Source organism: Anabrus simplex, chromosome 2, assembly GCF_040414725.1.
Source record: "Anabrus simplex isolate iqAnaSimp1 chromosome 2, ASM4041472v1, whole genome shotgun sequence".
Classification (NCBI taxonomy): Eukaryota; Metazoa; Arthropoda; class Insecta; order Orthoptera; family Tettigoniidae; genus Anabrus; species Anabrus simplex.
In genome coordinates, this window is record NC_090266.1 from 868829405 (window position 1) to 868857002 (window position 27598).

A 27598-nucleotide genomic window follows, 5' to 3' on the forward strand; every position below is an offset into this window, starting at 1 on the left:
CATGTACTGGGCAAACTGGGAGAAGCATTTTTATGAGGTAAATGGAGCATTTTAATGCAGAAAAGCATAATAAATACTCAGCAATGAGTATCCACATGAGAGAGACAGGACACCATTTTACTTCCATAGAAAAAGATTTGATGATAATTAGGAGTAAAGTAGATAAATTTCATAATTCGTCCGTATTAAACCAAGATTACAATTTATTAAAATTCGTATCCACCTTATTCAATATATTAAAATGTTGTTAAGATGAAATTACAACATATATTTTATCAGAACCAGTTTCAACGCCTTATTTTGCGTCATCATCAGCTGAAATATGTTTATGTTATAAGACGTAAATTTTACGTTTTCGGTCAAAGCGATAGCTTACTAGTTTCCTATTATTTCAGGTCCGCATTGAACTGGGAATGACATAATTGTTAACATCTAAAAGCACCGGCTTCTCATTTTCCACCTCACTACGATTGGTACAATATAACAGCTTGAAGATTTTATTGAATTAGTTTTTAATACGGTTCTACATGGAAAATTTTTATAAAGTGTCAAGCAGAGCTAATGTTTTTTAAGAAGATTGTGTTTTCAGTGGTTGTTTTTGTTAAACCCACGATAATATAAACTATCTTACATCGGATTTTATCAATTCAAAGTTTAATACTTGCAAGTCTTAGATAATATGGACTTGAAATAGTTTTAATTACAACATGTTTTTAAATCATCAATATGTTTTTAAAATTTGTTTTATGTGACGTAGATAAACTTATATGTTTGCTAAATATTTCCTAGAATGTATTTCAGCTGATGATGACGCAAAATAAGGCGTTAAAACTGGTTCTGATAACATATATGTTGTAATTTCATCTTAACAACATTTTAATGTATTGAATAAGGTGGACACAAATTTTAATAAATTGTAATTAGGAGTAAGGTAAGCTTTTGAACAAATTAGAAAGCCTGTACTTATTTTTGGATCAGAATTATATTAAAAATAAAAACCTCAACGACATTACGGAAGTCAGAAGTCCATTACATGAATTAACACCTGAATTATTAAATAGTGTTAAATCAGGTCAGAAAGGAATCCAGCAGAAATTTAAGTTGTTAAATACAAAGGCTTCCGCCCCTCCTCCAAACGTTAAGCATGCTCCTGTCACTCGTAAAAGTGCCCCTCCTATACCGGCGATGACGCAAAATGGTCCGCCTAACTACTCTCCCCCTCCAGGTTCCCCACCACCTCTGCCACACAAATACAATAGTAGGAGCCGCACTGGCAGACCTGTTAACAACTCCGAACCGATAGGACATACCTAACATCTTAAATAACAAGTAACTAACTATTTAAAGTTTGGTCAGTTAGGAGAACTCGCACGCATCTATAATATTAAGTTTCCTTTTTACATTACAGATCTCACAATCCATTTAACTTAGTCAGAGGTCAAGCACGAAGCTTTATACTTTGTAAACTGCGTACTACAACCTATTACCTACAATGAAAACAAGTTTGACAGAAATTTCAAGTGGGTCCTACTATTGGTTTCTGCACATAGTCTGCCTTCTGCCTGTTGTGTCTTAAGACAATATGGATTCTAGTGTATTCACAATTCATCATGATGACACTCTATTTTAATACACACATCCCAGATACACTACGTCATATAAGTTTTGTATTCAGTTTCGTTTCCGTAAGATTGGAGTTCACCTTGGAGCTGTTTGAGATTTTTAAAAACTTATTACTGTCTATAAGATGAAGATCTATTATTAGTTTCAGACACAAGGCTTTGGATTGACAATGTGATCATTTTAATCACTTATGTTATCACGTTTTTAAGAAGTGTTTAGTGGTTTTTTTTTAAATGTAGTCTAACTTAGTTTCAGACTATAGTAATTTTAATACTGACAATTGTCTTTTTAATATGTTCACTATTGTGCAAGATTATCATTTTAAGATTAAATCAAGGCTGAAGGTGCTCATTAAGTGAGCGAAACATGTCACATAAAGAGATATAATTGTATGAAACTGTAACCACCGAAAGGTGGTTGTATTGAATAGGTGGACAGTAAATAATTTCCAATTATAATTGTCGTTAATAAGAGTATTCAATACGGATTAACCATGAGGATAATGACCTGTAATAAAATTTTCTTGACCGACCTCTACAACACTTTTGTTGCATCTACTATTTTTTGTTGTACTTTCGACAACTCCCTTATATACTGTTCTTGGGTTTTATTCTTTCTGCTCTCATCTTCCTTATTCATAAAATTATGAACGCTGAACAATCTCTCTTGTTTGTCCTCTTGTTGTCGCAAACTTCAATTTAGAATTTTCAGCAGCATAATTCACATCGTGCATGAACTGTAGGAATATGTACTGACAATGTTTAGCTACTGGCTATACTTGCTCATTCAAGTCTGTCACAAGATGCAGCCCCTTCTCTTCCCTTCCCATCCCTCTTCAACATTCCACTAGTAGGCTTTGCCTTATGTTTCAAGTGCCAAATTGATTTGAGGTAGTTATAAAATGTGTACTACAGCAATGACCAAATACAGTCGTGAACAATGAAAGTGAAGCATCTCACATTCCCTCCAGAATTAAAACTTGTCGGTTAGGATAACCTGTATGCAAATTACAAGATTCTAACTCAGGCGTTTAAGATGTAATGACTGGTGCTGGCAATAACCTGGTTTTCTGTATATTACTGATGGTGGTTAGGATAATTTCTTTTTACGTTGTTTTTACCCTCTAGTTTTATATGACACGATACTTTGCCAACATGTGCAGTGGAGTCCGATTGACGTATAAATATTGTAACCTCAATTTTGACAAAAATGTTGTTTACAATACTTTGCCTTTCCAGGGACTATATTATCTTCTCTTCCTTGGCCTACCACTGCATTTCAGTCTCCCATCACAATTATATTCTTGTACCTTTTTATATATTGTATTAAATGAGTGCTAGAATGCGAGAGGGAGCTAACCTGCACAGACATGGAACTGAGATATTTTGAGTTTTGTGTTTGTCTTTATTGCATTAAATTTAGCATATTAACAGTCACATTTTTGGTTCATAAGCAATTATTTATAGACCAAAAAATACACGAAAATTAAAATCGTCTTCTAATATCCATTATTTATCTGAAAAATGACAGTTCCAAATTGCCAAATCTGAAAAATGAAATTTTAAAAATGGGTTACTTTTGCAACAGTTGAATTTTCATCAATTACTTGTTTTAAAATGCAGTTAGGTTCAGATTTATTTCAACATGAATTTCTTGTTACATTACTAATTAATTTATTATTATTATTAATTAAATACTAATAGTGTCTGGGGTTTAAGTCGCAGCGACTCTAAGCAGCCATCTGTCACCGTCAGTCAGATGTCAACACTAAAACATGTGACAGCAAGTGCGTGTACTATTGGCTACCATTAGCTGACGTAATGTTACCGCGTGGCTTAGCACTCTCTTGCACTGCAAGATTGCTCTTCAGAAATATTCCTATTCCAAAATCTTTCTTTTGTACAGTGGGAGAGTAATAGTAGATAATAATTACAGTATTCATATATTGTGGGATAATAAATATAGGCTATAATAATAATAATAATAATATACATACCGGTATATGTCTATAACTCATATTTTAACAATTTGTGGGTTAACTCCCTCTTGCATTCTGGCCCATAAGTCTTCTCTCTCTTCATGAATTCGTTTAATTTCTTTATCATCCACTGAACTAGTAGGCATATAGACCTGCACGTGGTGGGCACTGGCTTAGTGTCTATCTTGACAACATTAATCCTTTCATTATGCTGGCCATAGCAGCTCACCTGCTACCCTAATTTCTTATTCATTATAAACTAACTCCTGCATTTCCCCTGTTTGATTTTGTGTTGATAATTCTATAATCACCTGACCAAAAATGATGCTCTTCCAACCAACATACTTCACTTCTACCAACTACATCTAACTTTAGTCTATTCATCTCTCTTTTCAGATTCTCTAACCTACCACAACAATTAAAACTTCTAACATTCCACACTCGCAATTGCAGAATGCCAAAATTCATCTTCCTGATGATTGCCCCCTCTCATGTAGTCTCCTTTCGGAGATTCAAATAGGAGACTATTTTACCTCCGGAATATTTTAACCGGAAGGAAGCCATCATCAGTAGGCCTACATCGTTCATTCATAGAAAGAGAGCTGCATGTCCTCAGGAGTTAGTCACGGCTGTAGTTTCCCTTTGCTCTCAGTTGTGTAGCAATATGAAAACAGCTACACTATTACAACAAACGAATTTCAGTTTTTGTTCTGTATTGATTTACAATTTAAAGACCAAAAAGTTTCTAAGAAAGAAACTTGTTCAATACTCTTGAGAAGTTACTTCTGTGCCTTAAAATAGCTAAACTATGATACATATTATTACAAGGCCATATGAGACAATCACCTAGACTCCCGCCCTTATAACTTACGAAAGGCTGCTATCCCACTTTCAATGAACCGTTAATTAGTCTGGTCTCTCAAAAGATACCCATCCGATATGACTTCACCTAAGGCTCAGCTACCTGCTTCACAGGAACACACTCTGCGTCAGAGTCACATAGTTTATTGTGTATTTAGGTCTTTAATAAATATTCATAGGTGGGGTTTTTACCTCTCTTTATAAAATTTATTCAGTTCATATTCTCATTGGTAACAATAAAATGCTAAAATGACCATGAAAATGTAAATGACTACTCTAGAATACTATAATCATATTATGAGAATAACCAAACCATTCACTTAATTATGCAGCTGAACAAAATCAACAACTCACCTTGAGATCACAAGTGGTATTTAGAAGCAGATTACTGGGTTTCAGGTCTCTATGTAACACGTTCGCCGAGTGGATATATTTCAGTCCTCGGAGTATTTGGTATAAGAAGTAGCAAATGTGGTCATTGCTAAGTCTCTATAAAAATACACAATACATGATATACATAGAACTACACACTTTTCGAGAGTAAACAATAATTCATCTGAACCTAGTTATTGAATAATACAGCACATTTTTCTTGGCCAAAAAAGTAGTATGTACCTGTGCTTTCAGAAGTTTGTACAGATCTGTTTCCATTAGACATTGGACAATATATACATCCTTCATTTGTTCGATAGTTACAGCCCTGAGGATGTCCCGGATGTCTATGATCTGAAAATATCAGAAATAAAATCGTCAAGGTATACAGACTTCTATTGCAATCAAGTATTAATATAAATAAACCACTTTTCATTTCTCAATACATTATGTGATTGTCAAATGCCTACTCCTATTGGTAGATATTGGATTACTTGACAAAACTGCAACAAGCTACAGAAAGACTTTGTGCACTGCCCTAGGGTAATGATTAGCAAACTATTCCAGAAAAATAATGGAATACTGTAAATATGAGGCAAAACTTTGAATTAGCAGCCTAGAAAGCTGTGGAGTAGGTAAATTACATCTCCTTTTGCTTTGGGCCTACTGGCACAAATTTTGCTAGTTCTTACTGTGGTTTAATTTCAGGAAGAAAGGCTGGCAAGTAACTTAATGAACAAACACGGACCAATTATTACATTTATAAAATGGCAGTGGTACATCCAACAATTTTGTATTTATTTTCAGACTATTCACATAATAATTAATAAAACTAAGATCAAGAGTCTGTGTACCTGGTATTTAAATCAAATTAATATCTTAGATAATCATGAACAGTTACTTAAAAAAAAGAATGATTTCATGGCATTGTATGTTCTTTGCATTAATATTTTATCAGACTAAATTTGAATTATTGTAATATAATTTATCTCCCCTGTAGATGCAAACCCTGTGGATACCAACTACAAACATTATATCTACAGGTCCATTTGTTTCTGAAAACTGTGTAGGCCTACCTGGGAGGAAGTTATACAATACCATGCACTCATTCCTTTTCTGAGCAACTGTAAATATGAAAAATTCCCATTTGCATCATTCCTCCAAGAGAAAAGAACACCTTGCAAATTTGTTGAACCTTAATCATGATTCTCACCAATTATATGAACAAGTCAACAACCGTAATATATAGAAGTAAGGTGGTATGGCATGTAACTTCACAACATGGACTGAAACTTATAGTACAGAACCTGAGTTATTAACTCTCAGGTCTATTTGATGTACATACATATAAACCCACCAATCATATATCAGGGGCGGTTCAACGTACACATGAACAGACTCTACATGTTCACTTTCCTGCTATGGCTGTTCGTGCAAACTATTAGTACAGTTCGAAGCTGAGGTTATGTCCCCTTGGAGTGAATCTTCTTTCACTGCTATTGTGTCGTTGGGTAGCACATGACAGAAGTTACATCATCATGATCATCATGATCATGATCATCATCATCATCATCATCATCATCATCATCATCATCATCATCATCAAGTTCATTTTGCTGACCAACAGTCAGCTGTGAGTGACTGGCATGTCAGGCACGTTGCAAGGTTTACACATGTCTGAGATAAGTTTAGCGAAGATGTTAGCTAAAAATAGTGATGAGATTGAATCATATGACTATGATTACGCACAGCTTGAAAGCAGTTATCACATGAACAATGGAGGTATGCTATGTATTAATTAATTATCGCTTGCTTTATTGTAGTTAATTTATTGTCTATATATATATATGTGTGTGTGTGTGTGTGTGTGTGTGTGTGTGTGTATTAGCATCAAAATAATGTAAAGTGAGACTAACTGACTAATATCAGATATGGATATGTTTTGTGAAACCTTTTGACATTGCAACATATAGTGCAATACCGTTACAGTAACTGTCGAGTCATCGCTCTATCATTGTATGCTTTTAGCGATGAGATCATATTTAAGGAGTCCCTTATTTGCCTGAGGCTATTTCAACATAATAGGTAACATTTGTGGCTGGGTGGAAGTGACATCATATCTATTCTGAGCTCTGACGTGGGTGTTATACCATGTGTCAACTAATGGTTATATATATGAGCTCTATATTATAGCGGCAGTCTTTTGGATGGAAAGCCTTGCCATGGAGTGTTGAAGTGAGATGGTAGTGAGGAGTCATTTGGATGGTGAGGCCACAGAGGGTCAGTGAGTTCAGTTGGAGAAGTCGATTGGATAGTTCAGTTGGTTGGAAGGAGATGAATGGAGAGACTTGCCATGAAGTCAATTGGAGTCATTTGGAAAGAGACGAATGGGGAACCATGATATGGATACGTAATCGTCAGTGACCAAATGGATTATATGTTCTGAGTGTGTTTCGTGCATCTGTTCAGTTGAGTTTCTGTGTCAGTTCGGTGACAGCCGGATATTGAATAGTCGTAATGCAGACTAACAGTTATCAGTGAATTACTTGTAAAGTTGATTGTGAAGTGTGAATATAATTTCAAGCCATACTATATCTCGTTTGTGAAACTAAAAGGATGCATCACCAAATTAGGTTTGAGATACCTACAGCTAATACCAATTCAAAGGAATGCGTCGTAATAACACTCAAAGTGTTTGAGGTACAGTCAAGTGAACAGTGAGGGATAAATTTCTTGTATAACTTTTAAATTTCCAGTCAAGATGATTTCAAATTTTATGCCTACAGTTTTCTTCAGTTATAATGTCAGAGTTTTATATTATCTTTTGAATGATCGCAGTAAATCTCACTCATAAACGTCACGGCTGTCTGCGACCTGGTCATTCCCGCTCGGGAACGTTGGACTGTTGGTTGGCAACTTAGTACTGTTTGTTAAATGTGAGATGATGTGCGGTTTTTCATTTGGTCGAGTATTTCAAATGATAGCATTGCTTTCAATTGCGTCATTCCTACTGACTTTTTTGTAATGACCTATGTTGATTTCTGTTGGGAAAACCATGAAGACAGTCTTCCTGAGGATATAAAAAGGCAGGTGGAGAGTAAGTGTCTGTCATAATGAAAACTGCCCAACTCGATTGACTGGCAGTAGGCAAGTGGGCCTGCCATAATAATGAAAACTCCCTAACTTGATTGTAACTGATAGTAGGCAAGAGGGCCTGCCACTACCCAGTCTTCACATGAGAAAAGACTTATGGAGACTTTTACGTCGCGTTTCTGGAGTAATGTTTAAAAGAGCTACGCAATTTTATATATACATAACTAGCAGATACCTGCGGCTTCGCTCGCGTCGATTTCGTAATTTGATAAAAGTAATCGTTCCTCGGCACTGTACTAAGACATTGTCTGAAAATCCCTCTCAAGTATAAAAACTCACCGAAAAATAGAGTTTCATTTACCCCAGAAACTCTGTAAATCACGTTTCAGGTATTGCCTTTTGGGGCTAAGACGACCATGCGACAAGGAAATGTACATGTGAGAAACAGTCTTGTCTCAAGTCGAAAAACTGCACGTTTCTTTATTTTTAAAGGAGATTCCAAATACCAATTTCCATGTCTGTAACATTTTCATTTTTTGATATGTAAGTATCGTCATAAAAATAATTCAACTCACTTTTCAACTTCCTTTCACCCCCGTTAAGTGCCTTTTCCGAAAACCAAAACGTACCTGTTCCTGTATTTTTAAAGGACTTTCCAACGACCAAGTTTCTTGTCTCTAACATGTTAAGTTCTTGACATACACTGTAGATATACCGGTAATAATTATAAAAATTCACCCGCTTTTCAATTCATTTCAGACCCTTAAATGGATTTTTCGAAAGCAAAAACATGCGTGTTTCATTATTTTTAAAGGAGATTCTAAATACCAGTTTTCACGTCTGTACGTCTGTAACACCTTCAGTTTTTAGATATAAGTATTCTCATAAAAATAATTCAAATTCTTCTTCACTTCTTTCCACCCCTCTCCCCCCTTAAGTGGACTTTCCGAAAACAAAAAGTGCATGTTTCTTTATTATGAAAGGAAATTCAACATACCAACTATCACGTCTGTGACAGCTTCAGTTTTTAAGACATAAGTATCATCATGCATGGAATTCAACTCCTTCTCTACATATTTTCAAACACCCTTAAGCCGATTTTCTAAAAACAAAAACAAGAAACCGTGTTTCTTTATTTTTAAAGGAGATTCCAAATACCAATTTTCACGTCTGTAACATCGTTAGCTTTGAGATATAAGTATCCTCATACAATGAAATCAACTAATGTTTCAATTCATTCACGCCCTCCCCCCGTAAGTGGTTTTCCTGAAGACAAAAGAATAGGTATTTCTTTACTTTGAAAGAAGATTTCAAATACAAATTTTCATGTCCCTAACATCTTCCGTTTTTTGAGATGTAAGTATCCTCATAGAAAGAATTCAACTCTTTCTCAGCCGCCCCCGCCCTCGCCCGTTAATTTGATCACCCCCCCCCCCCTCCTTCCCACTCAAAAATACCAATTTTCACGTCTGTAACATCTTTAGTTTTTGAGATATATGTATCCTCATAAAAATAATACAATTCATTTTTCACCCCACACCCCGCCCGTTAACTTAATTCCCGCACCCAAAAATACGTGTTCCTTATTTTTAAAGGAGTTTCCAAATACCAATTTTCACGTCTGTAACCTTCAGTTTTTGTGATATAAGTTTCTCTATAAAAGGAATTCAACGTTTTTCACTTGCTTTCACATTCCCGCCTTACGTGAATTTTCCGAAAGCAAAAAATACGTGTTTCTTTATTTATAAAGGATCTTCCAAATACCATTTATCAAAACTCTAACATTTTCAGTTTTGAGATACATTTACCCTCACAAAAAGAATTCAACTCCTCCCCCCCAAGCTAATTTCCCCCCCAAAATGCGTGATTCTTTATTTTTAAAAGACATTCCACTTAACTGTTTTAACGTCATTTAAATGGATTTTCCGAGAAAAAGAAGTATGCATTTCTTTATTTTTAAAGAAGAAATACCTACCAATTTTCACGTCTGTAACATCTTCAGTTTTTTATATATCACTATCCTAATAAAAAAATTCAACCCCCTTTTCAGTCCTTATATGGTTTCTTCCGAAAACAAAAAATACATGTTTCTTTATTTTTAAAAGATTAAAAATACCAATTTTCACATCTTTAACATGTTAAGTTTTTGAGATGTTCTGTAGATATGCCCATTTTAAAAATTAACCCCCCTTTTCACTTTCCCTTAAGTGGATTTTCCGAAAACAAATTATCTACCTATGTTTCTTTACTTTAACAGGAGATTCCAAGTACCAGTTTTCAACTCTGTAACGTGTTAAGTGACAGATATATTGTAGGCCAAGATTTTTTTTTTCAAATTCCACTCCGTTTGTCACTCCCGTTCATTGGATACATCAAATACTGAAGATGTCACAGACGTGAAAATTGGCCACAGGAATCTCCTTCAAAATAAAGAAACACGTATTTTTTGTTTCCGTAGTAAAATCCACTTAAAGGGGGACTAAAAAGGGATTGAATTCTTTTTATGAGGATATCCTACTTATATCTCAAAACCTGAGGATGTTACAGATACGAAAATTAGTATCTGGAATATTGTTTAAAAATAAAGAAACACGTACTTTTTGTTTTCGTAAAATCCAATTAAGGGTGGGTAAATGAATTGAAAAATGAGTTTAATTCTTTGTATGAGGATACTTAAATCACAAAAATCAAGCATGTTGCGGACGTGAGAATTGGTATTTGGAATCTCCTTTAGAAATAAATAAACACGCATTTTTGTTTGATGGTGGTGGGGGGCGGTAATCAACTTAAGGGGGTGTAGGAGTTGAACTTTTAATGAGGATAAAAATAAGAAGTGGACTTAAAACAATACACCACTGGGGGATGAGGAATGATGACAAAAATTTACGTTTATAAGAAACTTTTTGAATTACGAAGTTAAAATGTCAAATGATATCCTAGGAGTTAAATAACAGAAGGTTGGAAACAAATTTAACCCCTCAGAGAGTTAAATAGGGGTTAAGAACCGAAAAATATATTAATTCCTTCCTCCGAAACGGTATAACGTACGAAGACAACATTCCAAATAGCGGTATGTATTTTAAATCCTAGGTGTGAAATAGGAAATATTTTTAAATGTTCCACCGCTTAAGTGTCAAATGAGGCTAGCTCCGTAAATTAAATTCTTTATCCCTCCAAAACCGTTTGGCGTACAAAGTTGTCATTTTACGAGAAGGGTCTTCTTTTATGCCCTAGGTGTAAAGTACAGTACACTTCAAAATGATTCTCCCCTAAGAAGTTTAAACGGTAGTTGACTCTCAAAAACACAATATCCATTCTTCTGAAACATTTTCGGACACGAACATATTTTTAAAAAAATGAAAGGTAGTCTTTTATGTCCTAGATGTTAATAAATGTATTTCAAAACATTCACCCCTTAAAAAGTATTAATTCCTCCATTACTGTTCGACGTACGAAATCAAAATTACACAGGTCAGTCGCTTTTACGTCCTAGATGTTAAATCAGATATTGTTTAAAAAAAATAAAATTATTCCGTACAAGGTTCAAGTGAGTGGTAATTTATAAAAAAATAATCATTCCCCCAAAACCGTTTGACGTACGAACTGAGGACGTATTTTCCAGGCTCAGCTGAGAGTGGTCTCTTCAAAATGTAAAACTTTGAATAATAATATTAATTTTAAAGCCGCAGCGAAGCACGGGCATCTTGCTAGTTTAATATAATCTTACTCACAACGTGTACATCACTTAACCTAGAATTCTGTACACAATGTAGCATTCCGTACATAAGCACGGGTACATCAGCTAGTATATATACATATATATTACTAGTGGTGTAACGTCCTACTAACACATCGAAGACCAAGCTCGATAGCTGCAGTAGCTTAAGTGCGGCCAGTATCCAGTATTCGGGAGATAGTGGGTTCGAGCCCCACTGCCGGCAGTCCTGAAGATGGTTTTCCGTGGTTTCCCATCTACACAACGGGCAAATGCTGGGTCTGTACCTTAATAAGGCTACGGACGCTTCCATCCCACTCCTAGCCCTTTCCTGTCCAACGTCGCCATAAGACCTATCTGTGTCAGTGCGACGTAAAACAACTTGCAAATAATAATAATAATAATAATAATAATAATAATAATAATAATAATAATAATAATAATAATAATAATAAAATCGAAGGTTTTCGGCGACTGAAGGCTGGGAAAGGGCTAGGATCGAGAAGGTAACGGCCGTGGCCTCAGAGTACAGCCCCAGCATTTGCCTGGTGTGAAAATGGGAAATCATGGATAACCATCTTCAGGGCTGCCGACGGTGGGATTCGATCCCACCATGTCCCGAATGCACGCTCACAGCTACACGACCCTAAGCGCACGGCCAATTCGCTCTGTGAACAATGACATACTCCGGTTTTTTAATATTATTTAAGTTTTATCTCTGCCTGTATTGTATTTCTCACTTTTAACGTGAATATCTTACTTATCACATTGAAAAAAAAATGAAATGGCGTATGGCTTTTAGTGCCGGGAGTGTCCGAAGACAAGTTCGGCTCGCCAGGTGCAGGTCTTTCTATTCGACACCCGTAGGTGACCTGCGCGTCGTGATGAGGATGAAATGATGATGAAGACAGCACATACACCCAGACCCCGTTCCATTGGAATTAACCAATTAAGGTTAAAATCCCCGACCCGGCCGGGAATCGAACCCGGGACCCTCTGAACCGAAGGCCAGTACGCTGACCGTTCAGCCAACGAGTCGGACACTTATCACATTGAATTGACACCAGCTTATAACATTAAAAAGGTGCAGATCACCTGTATTAATGACACATATTCCCATTTGAGATTAGGTCCGACTCGTTGGCTGAATGGTCAGCGTACTGGCCTTCAGTTCAGAGGGTCCCGGGTTCGTTTCCCGGCCGGGTCGGGGATTTTAATAGCTTTTGATTATTTTTTCTGGCTCGGGGACTGGGTATTCGTGTCCGTCCCAACACTCTCCTCATCATATTACACAACACACATCACTACCAACCACCACGGAAACACACAATAGTGATTACATTCCCCCCTTCTTCCGACCCAATGTCCACATGTGTGGACAAATATGTTTTATTCTCTGACTAACAATGAAATTCGAATTTCCCTCCAATTTTAGTTTGAGTGTGTTCTCAGAGGATCTCTCTTTAAACTTCACTGTTTTTCAACATTCTATAACCTCCTTGGTAGCACTCAGCAAGATGGCGGGAAGTGAAGTCATGGATACATCACAGGCAACGAGCTAGAATAACATAGAGGGGCTGTAAGCTTGTCATCAGCGCTCCCTGCTTGAAGCAAGTTGATAAGGGGCAGCCTATGTTAACGGTTGTCAAAACAAAGCGAATTGGCGCGAGAGCATATGTTGAGGTGACAGGGAGATCGTGCATGCGAATTTAATTCCCTAAGTTTTAAGAAGTGAAAACATAGATTCTCGCTTTCAAGAATGCCAGCCGTAAGCTCAGCGTATGGTTGTTCTAATCGGAGTAATAAAACCAAGGATATATCGTACTTTAAGCAAGTATTACTGAATTATAGCCGAGATTCCTTTTTGTAATTTCTGTTTGTAATTAAATCCATTTTATTGTTTACTTAGCGAAAGTACGGATAGCCTCGGTAATTATTTGTCGAATTTTGTTTCAGATTTCGTTTAAAGAACAAGGAATTAACGGAACAATGCGTTGTGAGGGCGAAAAGAGATAAATGGTATCCCACTCAATTCAGTTGCTTTTGTTCTGTACATTTCCAGCCCTGTTTAATTTTCATTCACATTTACAAATAAAGGAAATGTAGCGCCCACAACCAAGAAAACGTAACCACAAGAAAACACTTATTTCGTTCAAACGTACACCAAGTATGGTAAATACAGTATTTTACTGCTATTTTTGAAATGTATACAGCCTTTATTGTAGGTGTCTGTTGCCTTGGTTTTTAAAATTATGCCACACTTCATAATGGACAACTTTCAAGCTTACCTTTCAGCTAGTAATCCCAGTATGATATGGTAATGGGAACAACATGATATCCCCCTATATTATAATAACTAATTACACTAAACGATTATTGTGGTAAAGTATTCATGGGCCGCCTCTGTGGTGTACTGGTTAGCGTGAGCAGCTGCCACCCCTGGAAGCCCGGGTTCAATTCCCGGCTCCGCCACGAAATTTGAAAAGGGGCACGAGGACTGGAACGGGATTTTATCAGCCTGGGGAGGCCAACTGAGCAGAAGTGGGTTCGACTCCCACCTCAGCCATCCTCGAAGTGATTTTCCGTGGTTTCCCACTTCTCATCCAGGCAAATGCCGGGATGATACCTAACTTAAGGCCACGACCGCTTCCTTCTCCCCCCCCCCCCACAAGGCCCCTGTTCAGCATAGCAGGTGCAGCCCTCCCTCACATTTGTATCCCCCGACCCAACTTAACGTTTCCTTCCGTCTTCAGGGAATTCAATCGTCGCTGAGTCCGTGGGAAAAACCAACCCGGGAGGGTAAACAGATTAAGAAAGTAACACGGTACTCATGAGGATGCAATAATTTGAAAATATGAACAGAATGAGGTTGTAACCTATTGTAGGTCCCTATGATTTTAAGGTTTCCTGTCATAATCGTTTTTATTCTAATTTACGCTAAACCACAACAGCCAAGCAGGGTAACGCTCTTGTTCCGATTTCGAGGCCTATTCGTATGTCACTGTGCGATGATTTCGAACTACCCTACAATCAACTGATCGTGATGTTGGCCTCGTGCCGCAATATGACGAAGTGGCGGTATTCGCTTTAATGCTTCAAGCTATCGGCAACGGTCCTTAATTCTCCCCCAGTGATTCTAAAATGCGTATTTTCTACACTTTTCGTCATTTAAAGGCCATGCCCCCTTGCTTGTGTGACAACAGGAAACATGGCGGACTTTCGTTCTATTAGCTTCACCCAGGCAGCGCTTCCGCCTCTCTATGTTATTCTAGCTCGTTGATCACAGGACAGCCGACTTACAGGTGAATACTATCTGCGCACTTTTTAGTGATAGATTTACACTCTAGTGCTGAATGGGTCGACTTCGGTTATCTTCGAGATTCGTATTGGCAACCTATGAAGCACAAACTAAGAATCGCTTATCATCGATGTGCGACATCTGGCGTACACTTTACGTACTTGTACTGTTGTTGTTTACACAGCAAAGCCAAACTATAGAATTCATGCTAGGAACACGTTTCGCATCGGGAAATATTATATAGTATTATATATTGTGTGTGTGACACAGTTGTTGGCGTTAAGATAATAAATGTTTAGAAAATTCATATCGATCGATCATATTATCGATTCAATTCAGATTTAATTTCCATTCAGTTGGCAGTATTTACCGGAACCGGCAGTGCTCCCTTCTTACTCCTTAAAGAGTATAAAAATCTATCACTAAAAAGTGCGCATACAGTACTTGTTAATACTTCATTTAAGGGCTTGTCTGATAAACTCTTTCAGTCAGTTTCTGGTAATTGTTACGAGGTTACCCGTGGAATGCAGAGGTGAAAGAAGGTGCCGGGGTGAATGGGTCTAATTACAAAGCCGAGATATGAATTAAAATTGCATTAAAGGTTATATTTTCGAAAATACCAAAATTTAACAATTCTCACACAGACTTTCAAAATTTAACAAATAACAACGTCAACAAATAACCGACAATCAGGTACAAGACCAGTAAAGCCAAGATTTAGGGACAAATTAATAATCTGGGCTTCACAGCCCCACTTTTTACAATTTCTGAGCTCTCCGCTCAACTTTACCAAGGCACATTTTTGTCCAAAGGGCAGACAACCCCTTCATTCAAGGAGCCTTCGCTCCAAAAACCATATCAGGCCTCCTAGAGGCACTTTTACCACATATAAAAGAGCTGACCCGCTCTCAATTTTCTGAGCCTATCAAAGGCCACAACAGACTTTACCATTAACTGCCCTAAAGGCACACTTACAATGAAACAGGGGTATCTTGTACCCAACCTACGTGGCCTTAGTAGAAAAATAACAGGTTAAGTTAATGGCCCAAAATGCAAAATGAATGGAGGCGTGAATTTGCACTCCTACATGAAACTTCTTTAAAACCTAAGAGGCACTAGGCCGATGAAACAGGGGCTATTCCCAAACTATGGAGGTGACTCGTATACTGAATAAATTTAACACATTAAGGAAGAGTAGAAAATCGGTTACAAAAACGTAGTCACCTCAAATCAAAATGAAGGGGAGCTCGAGAGGGTAAAGCACTCTCTATCCCCGAATTACAGTTAAAGATATATGAAGTTTTACAAAAGCGACGGAGAATTACATGTTTGAAGATAGGTTACATATACTTATAGTCAACTCAAGACCTTAGCGGTCCCTTTGATGTTAGTCAGACTTCTGGTCGGTGAAAAGGCTTCCGCAGCGCCAAATAGTTCCCTAGATTTGTTACTTGTTCCTGAAGTCAGGAATTTTCTTCAGTTTGGTTAGATATTCTGGTGAACTGACTTGACGAATTAAAAAAAATTGCCCTGTATAAATATGGAAAATATATCACAGGTTGTATGTTATTCGGGTTCGTTGCCAACTCTTATATTTCATACGTAGATGGCTATGAATAGTTATTGTTCTCAGTGGTGTATGTAGCAAAATAATAATTATTTAATATGATATTGATATCTCATTGCACTGTGTACATATGAGTTCTTTCCATTGCTTGTAAGTTTGCATAATACGTGCGACGTTGAAGATGGATCCAAGAAAACTGTTGGCAATACTGGCTGCAACAGGATGTTCAGTATTCATAATGGCTGCCAGCTGTGGGCAAGAAGTGTGTGATGCTCTTGACGCTTGAGTCCCCTGTGAAATACTTTAAAGCTAACAAAAGTGAAGAAAAATTAAGTAGGAAATCTAAACCAAATTGTTTTAAAGGTTTACAGTAGCCTACGAGATTAGAATTCACTGTGGAAGACGTGAAGATCGAGCAGCTGACCGGCGTTTCTGTGCAGTGTTTACGCCGCTAGCTTGGAATTTAAACTCCACGGAAAATCCAAGTCTCCAGCGAAAGGCCGATGTGTCAGCTCAGTTCAAACTATGCACTCGCCGTAAATAAAACAGGAAGGGTCTTAACACAGTATGTGAAATCCTTGGCGCATTCGATGATGATGATGATGATGATGATGATGATGATGATGATGATAATAATAATAATAATAATAATAATAATAATAATTTGTACTTTATATTCGTAACCGCCCTCTACCTGCAGAAATGTTGTCATGAGGGGATCATGAGTTCGTTTTTACCTTCCGAATGACGAGACTACAGTATTTACAACATTCCTGGAATCATTGTATTTTGCAATCCCCAGGTTTTCAGCTTTCTGAACTGTGAGAAACTGCCACTGACAGTCATTGCACGAGAGCGGAATCGTATACTTATGTTGTAAGTCTCCATGTGCCTCAAACAAATTACATTATGAAACAAAAATAAACCTTGCTTCTCTTGCCTCAGTATCCGTCAGTAATCTGTAGGTTTTACATGGTCAATAAAGGAATAAATAGGTATGGTACGTAATCAAAGTACAGCTATGTGAAAGGAAGTGATTTCGTTGATGCTTTACTATTTCAGAAGGAAGTACTTGCCAGATAGACGCACGGAGTTAATGATAACCTGGTTGTGGCGGAGATGGAGAACGGAGACGGGAAGGAGGAACAGGGGACGTGCTCACATGCGGAAGGATACTTTTCCTCAGCTCTTGAGCTGAATTTCAGTATAGTAAAGGTTTCGGACCTTCCCCGCGGGTTAAACTGCAGAACTAGCAAGAAATAAAGATGTTAAGCGGCCATTACCTCACTGAAGAACTGCTGCCGGAAGAAAGAGGCGCTTCCCGCCTCCTGCTACATGTCCATACACTAAGTTAAATGTTGATGATGTGGCCAAGAGACAAGAAAATCAGCAGGTTTTATGCCCTCGGGGAAGATTCGAGACCTTTCATGAATAATTAAGACACACCCACAGGCGTTTATTGGCTAAAGTACACAGTCACACACAAAATCGAAGAAGAAAGACACGATTGGTAAAAAATTAATTACAGAAATAGTTGATTGGCTAACTTCAAAACTGGCGGAAAGAAAAGATTAATATTGCCAACCCACAAATGAAAGAACGAAATTTAGTAATAAGGAAACTTATGAGTATAAAATATCTTCAAAAAAGTTCCTTCACTTCGCACCAGGGTGCATGATCCTAGTTTTTTTGGTAGAGACATCTATAAGAGAATGTCCACACTTCTTGATCAAATGGAAAACAAAACAAGTTGAAATCCACACAGTATTAACAACTTCGTAATCACAAAATTTATGGTAGTGACATCTTCTGAGAAACTTATGGGTTGATCCAGTTTTTAACATTCAGAGTTTCTCCAGTAGAGGAGGACTTTAAGGCGGAAAATTCAAATGTGCGGCGTAGAGGTGTACCAGCCGGTACAGTAAAAAATACCCAAACTGACGAATAATGAAGAAATGTATTGTTGTTTTTATTTGGTGTCAATTGTATGTGCATGCAAATTATTTTGTCCTCACACGTGGACATTAGGTCTCTATAACAATAGCTGGGTAATACTATTTGTCCACGCATCTGACATTTGGTCTTACCAACAATAAATTGCTCAAGGTAAATGTAGAGACCATGTTGCCATGGTACCTAATTTAACTAAATCTACGTTAATCTAGAACACATAGGGGAAACTCTCGTAAATAATCATATTTAGTTACACAATCAATTATGTTTATAGGTTTGCCGGTCATCTTCCTCTAGCCATAGATGTCAAAGGCGCGCAAAGATGCCGAAATCCTGGCTGCAATGAAAAATGCATTCTCTGCATAACACGCAAAGTCTACTTGTGCCTTCTTAAGGACAGGAATTGTTTTGTGCATTTCCATAAGTAAAAGGAAAGAAAACATACAGTCTGTTACTGAAATAACTTGTAAATATGTGTTTCTATTATGTGATCGTGTCAGCTGATTCAAAAGAATGGCCTACAATACATTTACAATTTATTTAAGTTGACCCCACTCTTTATTGAAGTTAACTCATTATCATACTCGAAATAATAGCGGATTTCATCACTTACAAAAGTGAACATGAGGCATAGACATAATTCAGACCTAATGTCCACATTTGTGGACAAATTATATTAGAAACACCCGACAGTAAACAATATAAATGTTGGTACATATTGTTCATTTACGGAGCCTCCGTGGCTCAGACGGCAGCGCGTCGGCCTCTCACCGCTGGATACCTGGTTCAAATCCCGGTCACTCCATGTGAGATTTGTGCTGGACAAAGCGGAGGCGGGACAGGTTTTTCTCCGGGTACTCCGGTTTTCCCTGTCATCTTTCATTCCAGCAACACTCTCCATTCTCATTTCATAGCATCTATCAGTCATTAATAAATCACTCTGGGAGTGGCGACCCCATCGTACTAACAGCCTATGTATGATTCATTCATTACATACCTGACCCGGTCAATGACTGGAAAACAGGTTGTAGGTTTTCATTTTCATTGTTCATTTAGGAATATAAGAGCTCAGAAATGTGGATTTCATCATAGTTGTCCACTTGCGTGGGCGTTGGGTCTGAAGAGGTTGACGTCAGGGGCTGTAAAACAGGGTCGAATCCATATGTGCAACGCAGTTCGCACCCGCGACCCCATAGGTGTGGGAAAAGCGGTAGGAAAAGAAGAATAAGAAGAAGAAGGTGATTTCCATTTGTGATTCATAAATGAACCATATTTTTACCAGAGTGTTAGTATTTATTTTATGGAATACTTGTCGTTTTTGTTGAAATACCGTATTTCACTTATGCGAGGGGAGGCGCGATGAGATTTTGGCAATTGAATGAAGCCCCGATAGCAACGAGTTTGAAAACCACTGACCTAGGCTATAGTTCAACATAGTTTTCATATTGATTTTTGCCTTCACTTTAGGATACATTTCAGGCGCTTGCCTTGCGTGTTAAAACCTCTGACATGATGTAGATGTTCTCTAGCGAGTTATCATCACTTTCACAGTTCTCATTGGTTTCCATCGCTTCTTCTCCGACTTGCTGTATCGTTACTGCTTGCGGGGGGTGAGGTATTCGTCATCTTTACAAACGTCATACTTGTGTGTTAGGGTCAAGACAGCATCCATCTCTAACCGGTGTTCTTTTGCTTTGCACGATAACACGATGGAGAGTTCGCTGTAACTTGACCTCAACCAATCTCAATACATTAGCTTTTTCTGCACACTGTACAGTCTCGATTGGCGCAGCGCGAGTGTCAAACCGCCTGTGCTAGAAATACCTGTGCTCGTGCAAGCAAGTCTCTTCCCCTCAGCCGGCGCGTACTTCGCACGTTGCTGACTCAGGGCTGAGCACATGTATTCATGACAGGCTCCAGTTACCTGTTTGGTCTACAAGTAATGGTTGAAACATTCAGTTACACAGGCTGTGGCATACGGATTGACACAGTAGTTTTTTAGTGTATGTTTGTATCAATACGGTTGCTTGAGGAGATGCTACTTTCACCGAAGCCTATTTTCCTTTGTTTAAGTTTATAAAAACATGACGTTTTGCCACAGAAGCGATATAGAAGTGGCATAGTATTCGGCATTATTCTGCCTCATAATTGTTCATTGTAGAAGTGAGTAAGTTAGGCTAAAAAAATCATTTTACTTTGCACTTCATACTTTACAGCAAACTTTAGGGCAATTATTTATTTTCCTAGCACACGGTGATTGAAAGCAAGGTGTTTCGCGCTGTTATGCAAACGCCGTCTTGATCACATTTAATTATGTACGTCCGTATGTCTCGATATGAAAGAATAGTATATGTACGTGTATTGCGGGAGTACCGAAGTTATGAACATGTAATGTACTCACTCCACTTGCGACGGTCAGCTGAGTTTTATACTCTGTTATCATGTGACGGTGAGTAGCTTCTCGAATATGATTGATATTCATAACCATGCATGCGGTGTACAGTATGCACCAGAATAATCAAAAGATTGCAATGCAAATGGAAGGGGCTGGGCTAAGTGAGGTTTGCGTGGCAGGTACAAAATATTAAAATATATTAGGGTTACGTGGAATGAGAGTAAGAAACGTCTTTGAAAGCAGTTTTATATGAAAAATCAACAAAAACAGCTAACAAGAAGTTACATCTTTTTTTTATTGGCTTTACGTCGCACCGACAGATATGACTTATGGCGACGATGGGACAGGAAAGGGCTAAGACTGAGAAGGAAGCGGCCGTGCCCTTAATTAAGGTACAGCCCCAGCATTTGCCTGGTGTGAACATGGGAAACCACGGAAAACCAGGACTGCCGACAGTGGGGTTCGAACCTACTATATCCCGAATACTGGATACTGGCCGCACTTAGGCCACTGCAGCTATCGAGTTCGGTAAACATAACTTTAGCAGTTGATTAAATCTTATTCTCGATGTAGGCAACACCACAGAAAACTGCAACACATCTGCCAAGATAGCATCAGTACAATGAATCAATCGTAAGACAAACACGCTTGAATTTTTTAGAAACTTTCTAAACGTCTAGAATTCAAGATCAAAGCATCTACAACACTATAAAAACATCGCGAAAACCCTACGCACATATATAAATAACTTACAGAGAAGCACACTAAACCCTGGAAGGAAAGGGAGGGAGAAACGTTCAGCAGCTACACAATGAGAAAAATCGTCCTTAGAAATATTTTGATGTTGATTTATAAAGAACATCCATTATGTAAACTTTAAAAGTCCTCGTTGAATAGGTGAATAAAATATCCACACACAGGTTCGCATTACACGCGATGCACTGTCTTAACTTTTGGTAGGCAGTTCACAATATGAGAGTGGACAGCACTCGTAAATAAATAAATAAATAAATAAATAAATAAATAAATAATATGCCGAAGCGCATAAGTGAGGCTAGCTGAGAAACGAAAAGGTTCCTTCGCCGTCCAACGGCTTTTCTACACCATAACTCAGGCACGCAGGGCATCTCTATTAAAAGAAAGTGTTCTGATTTGGTGGAGAGAAGAAAATCCGAGAGGTATCACCTCAGGGCGAGCCCTTCGTCAACAATACCATATCTTTTCAATCTCCAGTAGAATCAATCACCGTCATGAATCGTTATTCACCTTATTGTCTGGTCACCACTACAGCAACGACAACCAAAACCACCACCACCGTCGCCACTGACTTCAGTCAAACAACGGCAGCTGCTTATCACTCGACCATAATGGATAATTTTGCAGCTCCCGACTACCAGGCCAGATTTCTGCCCACGACACCAGCTCCGCAGTGGGAAAACACTAGAATTCAATTCCAAGTTAAGAGGATGTTCTCCACAGTCTGCTCCGGAGGAAGAACAAGCTCCACGACGCCTTGCTTTGAATCAGGAACCTGCACCATTGGGATATACTGTATTACAAGCGCGCAGCCGCCGTCCACGGACGTCATCAATCAACACATTCCTCTCAATTCTACCCCGTCACCATCACCCTTCCTCGGCTCGCATTTTCATCAGTATCCGGCACAAGACTTCCCATCAATCATTCCTGTTTGCTCCAACCTACCCCCTCTGGAACGCATTCATTTCTACTATGCAACCCTGCCCCCGAGTTCGAATCTCCCCACGCCATTTTCTCCACTCTGCTCAGATTTACTATGCGCCGTGAGGATATAGTGGCCATCCGATGAATGACAACTGGAGTGAACATTCAAGTTAATGGGGACACACGGTCACTCAATTAGAGCTGGGAACGGAGCAGTTGTTCCTATGATTGCAATCGGTAGTGCGAGTGCAGCGCTACATCCGGTATTCTCCGGTAGTAAACTGTTGCTCATGAGCCAATCGGTGCTCCGGAGGGCGAGCACGGCTTCTTCTTCTTCTCCGAAGGCCACACCGACCCGGAGTACGAGGCGCTACTCGTATACTACAGGCCGGGGCGCCCTGCATCTTCTGAACGGGGCCTCGTCCTGGACAGACTGCGGCGCCCTCGCCACGGAGGCAGGAACATCTCGACAACCATGTCCGTCGAGAGCTTCCTACCAGCAGGCCTCATCATCAGACATCACGACCGGAAGCGGATGAGCGACGCAGAGAAGGAGCTTTCTACTCTGTTCCAGGTCATCTGTCTACTAGGGAGGGACGGAGTGCCAAGGCTGAACACCGGCGCAATCAGGGCAGTGACGGAGACCAGGGAGGCCGTCACCCAGACACTGAGGAGGCAGAGGCACAGGGCGGTTAACACCGACCTAGTCCAGGCCACCCAGCCGTCGACCAGCGACGCCACTACCGAGGTGGAGCATGCCGCCCCCTGGCGCCGCGACTGTGCGACCCAGGCTGAGCGGCTCGGTACTGCGAAGTGGACGCAGACCGCTCCTCCATGGACCACCTTCACGAAGTGGACGCAGACGCAGGCCTACCAGGAAGGGCATGTTACCCGGGCGCAATCCAGGAAAGTGCCCGCGACGGCGGACGGCACCACAGCAGTGGAGGAGGACGCCCCCTGGCGTTCTGAGGCTGCTGTCCAGGCCCAGCCTGCCAGCATGTCTGTCGAGCTGCAGACCTCGATGTGCGCCCCACAGGACAGGGAACGCAGTCAAGTCTTAGCACCGACAGACGCCGCCGCCGCCGCCAGCCAGGAGAAGGAAGAAGACGGCGACGCAGCGCAGCCACCAGCTACCCCGGGGTCACCAGGCCGGGAGGAGGGCCACCAGGACGAGCCCTCTTCCCCCCGCCGAGAAGAAACCCCCGGGAAGAAGGGGAAGAAGACGACGCCGGACCAGGAAGCAGAAGGCGACGCCGGCCCAGCAGGAGAGGGCCGCCCAACCGCAAACCAAGACTGCTTCCAGGACAGCAGTCAACCGAGGAGCCAATCAGGAGAGGACCTCAGCGGGTAGCGGCAGTCAGGTGAGAGTAAAACGTCCCCCTCAGCAGCTCTTGCAGAGTTTCTGCTGTCTGAGGTGGGGCCACCGTCAGGTCAGCTGTGGGCTCCAAATGAGCTGCAACCGCTCTGGTGGTGATCACCACTACACGGCCTGCGCAGCACTTAGGGAGGCGCCGGTGTGCGCCAACTGCTCGGGGGGCCACCCGCCTCCCATCGCAGTTGCCCTGTCTACCGGGCCATGGCGCGGGCAGAGAGGCGGGAGGCCCGGCGCCATGACCCACCCCCTCCCAGGAGGCCCCCGCCTCGGCGGGCTTGGCCTCATTCTCCGGGATCGGAGACTGGATACGAGGGACCCCAAGGAGGTGGTGCCGTGCGGCGGACCCTAGTGGCACTCGACGCATGGTTCCGCAGCCGGCAAGGCCCGCGCTAGTCACAGCAGTGCCCAGAAGGACTGATCCCCTGGCAGACGGAATGGCGAGGAATGGGTTTATGACTTGTGCATGTTACCTGTTCCTAACACTACCTCTGGACTTTTCCAGCCCATATCCTTGCATGTGCTATCACAAGATGTCAGGTTTTGCATGTAGGCTATTTCTTCTTTCTACCTATGTGGTTTTTCCCTGACCCTTCAATACCATACTTCAACACCACCTTACCTAACACAAACTCTTGCCGTGGTAGCGTGTCTGACATGGAAACCGGCAGATACTCCTTGTATCACTTCCCAGTCCTACCTGTTATCTCTTTCTTCTTCTTCTTAGAAATAATAGCATGTCGGAGGCCATGTAGATTGAGGCGATGGTCACGCGGGGGGAGCGGGCTTCGCCCCCCCGCCCTCCCCGATTAAAAAAAAAGAGCGCGGGACGGAGGAACAGTACTGCGTGAGTGTTCGCTTGGAGTTGCAGCAGTGACGTGCTCGCGACGTGGTAAATACTGCTTTGTACATACGAAGAAGGAGACTATATGAAATATGTACATGCTCATTAATCGTTAGTGTTTAATTTGTAAATTTTTTAACAATTTGATTTACATCTTACGTCTTGGCGACGATGGGATAGAAACGACCTAGGAGTGGGAAGAAAGTGACCGTGGCCTTGATTAAGATACAGTCCCAGTATTTTCATGGCATGAAAATGGAAAACCATGAAAAACAATCTTCAGGGGTGCCGACAGGGGTTCGAACCCACTATCTCCCGAACGCAAGCTGGCAGCTACTTGACTCAAACCGCGCAGCAACTCGCTCAGTCTGAAGGTTTTTTTGCTAGTTGCTTTACGTCGCACCGACACAGATAGGTCTTATGGCGACGATGGGATAGGAAAGACCAGGGAGTTGGAAGGAAGCGGCCGTGGCCTTAATTAAGGTACAGCCCCAGCATTTGCCTGGTGTGAAAATGGGAAACCACGGACAACCATCTTCAGGGCTGCCGACAGTGGGATTTGAACCCACTATCTCCCGGATGCAAGCTCACAGCCGCGCGCCCCTAACCGCACGGCCATCTCGCCCGATGAAGATTACTAGAACACTGATTAAAATGCCAAGAAATCTGTCTGGTGACTGGCAGTTTCTGACATAAATGAAGAAAACATATCCGCGAAATGTAAGCTGTGTGGTAAGGTTTATTCCATGGTGGTGAAATATCTAAACTAATGGACCATGTGAAAAGGGTCCACAACGAGAAGAGTGATTAAGTCACTTCACGATCTTGAAGTCGTAACAACGTCCCTGTTGCAGTGTACGTCCGTAACACTGAGAAAAAGAAAGAATTAGACCACTCCTTGCCTCTATTCGTGGCTATTGATAAGCAAACTTTGTGAAATGTGGAGGAGGAAGTGTTCAAAACGTTTGTACGTAAATTAAACCCTCGATACGAACTTCCATCACATCGCACTTCATCGTTATTAGCCGTGGGCGACTAGTGGCGAAACTACAGTGACTAGCATAATTATTCGGACAGGTATGATTTATTACATTTTCCTTTGTGTTAGTCATTTCAGTAATAACAAAGCATTGATATAAATTAAATACAAGTTTCTGTACGGAATATAGAAACTAAACGTCCATCATTCTTCTAATTAACACTTTCAATGAAAATATAATAATTAAAAAACAAAATCAAAACCAAAACCAATATTGCACACAATTATTCGGACACTTTCCTTTTTACTTATGATCCTAATGGTTCAGGGTCTAGTGGGCTTTCCTTTAATTTTAATTACTTCCCTGAGTCGACTTGGCATGCTCTCTACTAATTTCCAGGTGTAATCGGGAAATATCATCTGCCACTCTTCTTGAAGTCGGTTCTTCAGCCGTTCTCTAGATGTGATTGTTGTTTTTCTTATTTCTGTATCAAGTTTGTCCCAAAGATTCTCAATCACATTCAAGCCTGGTGATTAAGGGGGAGGATGAAGCACATCTGTGCAATTAAACAATAACCACATCCTTACATTCCAGGCCATATGCTTTTGGTCGTTATCTTGATAAAAGTTAAAATGTTTGCCAACCCCCATATTTTCGGCACTCTTTTTCATGTTCTTCCTCAGTCTTCTAAGGTATTGAAAGTAGTCTTTTTTAACCTCAATAAAAACCAAATCACTAACTCCATTCGCCGGCATGCACCCCCACACTATTACATGTCCACCACCATCCTTCACAGTTGCTTTCAGATTTTTCTCTTGAAGCTATTAGGACGCCGCCAAACTGTTATCCTCTCATCAGACTTAAATGTGTTAAATTTACTCTCATCAGCAAATGTACCTTCATTCCACCACTCATTGTCTTTTCTAACATGCTCTTTGGCAAACAGCATTATCTTTCTTCGATTTATATGATTTATGAAGGGCTTCCTTCTTACAATACGGCCGTGAAGGTTACCTCTTATGAGCACTCTCCGTATTGTTTCGGGATGCACTTTATTTTCGGTGTCTGCGGTAATCTTCGTAACGAGTTTTGGACCACTAAACCTGGGTTCCTTTTTTTGTTTTTCTGTTGATATAACACTCTTCTCTCACAGAAAACGTTCTTGGACGTCCCGTATGCGGTAGATGTTCAATCCTATCTTCCTCCCGGAATCTTGTGATAATATCAGAGACTGTGCTTTTCTTCATTTGTAACATTTCAGCAATTGGACGACATGTTTTACCTTTAGCATGGTGAAACATTACTAGCTGCTGCTGTTCGATTGTGCTCTCTTCCTCTGCGGCCCATTTTCTCTTAAGTTGTACACAGTACTCTAACTCATTGAATGTTTACGTTCATACTATCCATGGCTCTTCTACACACGACCACTGCATGGCAACTGACTTGTGTCCGAATAATTTTGCTGAAGCACACTAACTGCGTTCTGAGGTTCCAGGGTCACTGGTTCTCTCCCGTTTTCTACAAGTACACATTTCAACGCCGTGTTGAATCTGTCAAACTGGATTCTGTCAGGAATTAGTTTGCGTGTACAATATTTTCTCTGAAACATAGGGCCAGCGTGTAGCAAAGGCTATAATTAACGTGTCCGAATAATTATGTGAGTCACTGTGGTCGCTCTGACGAGTCACGAGTCATTGGATCAAATAGGGCCTATTAGCCGCGGGCGACTAGTGGCGCAACTGAGCAACTAGTGGCCGGCCGTCATCTGAGCCGGCAACTGCTCTGGCGATTCGTAGTTGCTCAAATGCATGACAGGGCATTGCAGTAAACGTAATCTACTAGCCGTGGGCGACTAGTGGCGCAA

General features: G+C 40.3%; 1 protein-coding gene across 2 annotated transcripts in view; it reads right to left on the reverse strand.

The window, feature by feature from the left end:
* Positions 1–27598, reverse strand: part of LOC136864524 (mitogen-activated protein kinase 1) — a 244055-nt gene that overhangs the window by 83108 nt on the left and 133349 nt on the right. For both annotated transcript variants that reach the window (XR_010859326.2, XM_067141611.2), the window contains exons 3-4: positions 5078–5188; positions 4817–4951 (exon numbers count right to left, since the gene is read on the reverse strand). Coding sequence is in view for 1 of the 2 variants with exons in the window: in XM_067141611.2 (XP_066997712.1) it covers positions 4817–4951; positions 5078–5188 (246 nt within the window). In the remaining variant the exon portion in view is untranslated. The remainder of the gene's footprint in view (positions 1–4816; positions 4952–5077; positions 5189–27598) is intronic.